Source organism: Nanorana parkeri, unplaced genomic scaffold, assembly GCF_000935625.1.
Source record: "Nanorana parkeri isolate BGI_ZX_2015 unplaced genomic scaffold, ASM93562v1 scaffold139, whole genome shotgun sequence".
NCBI lineage: Eukaryota > Metazoa > Chordata > Amphibia > Anura > Dicroglossidae > Nanorana > Nanorana parkeri.
In genome coordinates this window covers 994,601-996,182 of record NW_017306407.1, presented here as the reverse complement: position 1 = coordinate 996,182, position 1,582 = coordinate 994,601, and the positions used below count along the sequence as shown (strand labels likewise).

Here is a 1,582-nt window from a genome sequence, read left to right as displayed (position 1 = left end):
ACTTACAAGCCCCCCATGTGATAGCAGATTAGTGGTGACAGGTACTCTTTTAGTTGACTTACAAGCCCCCCTCCCCATGTGAAAGCAATTAAGGTAAAGTTTGAAAAAAAATGTTTTTAAAATGAATATTAAATGACATAACCAAGGGCAAAAAAAGTAGCCACCCTCCAGAAGCTAGGACAGTGTCAGCACCAATTCAGAGATGATTTGAGGATCTACAGCTGAGTGATACACAAATAAGATCCGTTTTTGTTAATAGTTGGGGCACTTGAATGGATTTTTAGGAATAAACACCGGCGTTTAGTGTCACTGTAAAATGCATTGAAGCACAGCTTAGTGCAGTATAACACTTCTGTCTGTTATTTCATAGAACTCTATACAACAGACCAAAAAGAGGGACAACTGAAGCAGAAAAAAGGACAGAGGTATTTGCCTCCAAAGGAGCAACAGTTGGGAGCTGCGATTGCACAAGTAAGCATAACACATGCAAACGATGGAACTACATGCACAGTTACACTTCCATATGTTATCTAAGCCTGACCTAAACGTTATAATGTCTTGTTTGCTAACATGAGCTCAGTACCCAGCCGCTTCCACCGCCCCTAATGCACACAACCCACGTGTCACTCGTCTGCGATCTCCACGACGCTTCCGGGAATCGATTGCTCCAGGCTGGCAGGAGGTGGAGCGGATGGCCGAGCGGGCTGATCAGAGCTAGCTGACAGTGTAGAGGGCCTGTTGCTGTAAGCCGGGTGTACAGGAGTGGAGGATGCTGGACTTCGCTATATTCGCCATCACCTTTCTGCTGATCTTGGTGGGAGCAGTCCTGTACCTGTACCCGGTAAGAGGAGATGATATGTGCTGGGAGGGGTGCTGATGTGGCAGCTCTGTTACTGCACAACTGAGACTTCAAGCTGGACTGACTACAATGAGTCGTGTACACAAATGCCATCATTGTTTTCACACATTGCAATAGACAAATGTGTGAATCTTGGGTGAAAGTTGTGAATCTTTTGTGAAAACATTTCTGAATAGACCCTTATGTTGTAAGTAGGCAACTGAGCGTGATATGTGCAAATCACATTATTTATACATATTCACAGTGTTCTTACAGGGAGAGAAGGAAATGTCCTGCTTCTGTGCGTTTTCCCCCAAACATCTGTGTTTTCTGCAGACATCTGTGCGTTCTCTCGCAGGCTTCCTGTAAGTTTTCCTGCAGACTTCCTGTGCGTTTCCCTGCAGGCTCCTTATGTGTTCCCACTGGGCTTCCTGTGCGTTTTCCCGCAGGCTTCCTGTGCGTTTTCCCGCAGGCTTCCTGTGCGTTTTCCCGCAGGCTTCCTGTGCGTTTTCCCGCAGGCTCCTTATGTGTTTCCACAGGGCTTCCTGTGCGTTACCCGCGGGCTTCCTGTGCGTTTCCCCGCAGGCACCCTATGCGTTTCCCCGCAGGCACCCTATGCGTTGCCCCGCAGGCACCCTATGCGTTGCCCCGCAGGCACCCTATGCGTTGCCCCGCAGGCACCCTATGCGTTGCCCCGCAGGCACCCTATGCGTTGCCCCGCAGGCACCCTATGCGTTTCCCCGC

At 49.1% G+C, this 1,582-nt stretch overlaps 2 protein-coding genes across 2 annotated transcripts in view; one reads left to right on the top strand and one right to left on the bottom strand.

Annotated features, from left to right (window-relative positions):
* The window catches only part of LOC108785051 (alpha-aspartyl dipeptidase), a 22,850-nt gene extending 22,194 nt beyond the window's left edge, over nt 1–656 (bottom strand). The window contains exon 1 of the mRNA XM_018554049.1: nt 584–656. The gene's annotated coding sequence lies outside the window, so the exon portion shown is untranslated. The remainder of the gene's footprint in view (nt 1–583) is intronic.
* A 99-nt stretch (nt 657–755) lies between these two features.
* Nucleotides 756–1,582, top strand: part of LOC108785050 (cytochrome P450 20A1) — a 28,773-nt gene continuing 27,946 nt past the window's right edge. The window contains exon 1 of the mRNA XM_018554047.1: nt 756–841. Coding sequence (XP_018409549.1) covers nt 770–841 — 72 coding nt within the window. The 5' untranslated portion in view covers nt 756–769. The remainder of the gene's footprint in view (nt 842–1,582) is intronic.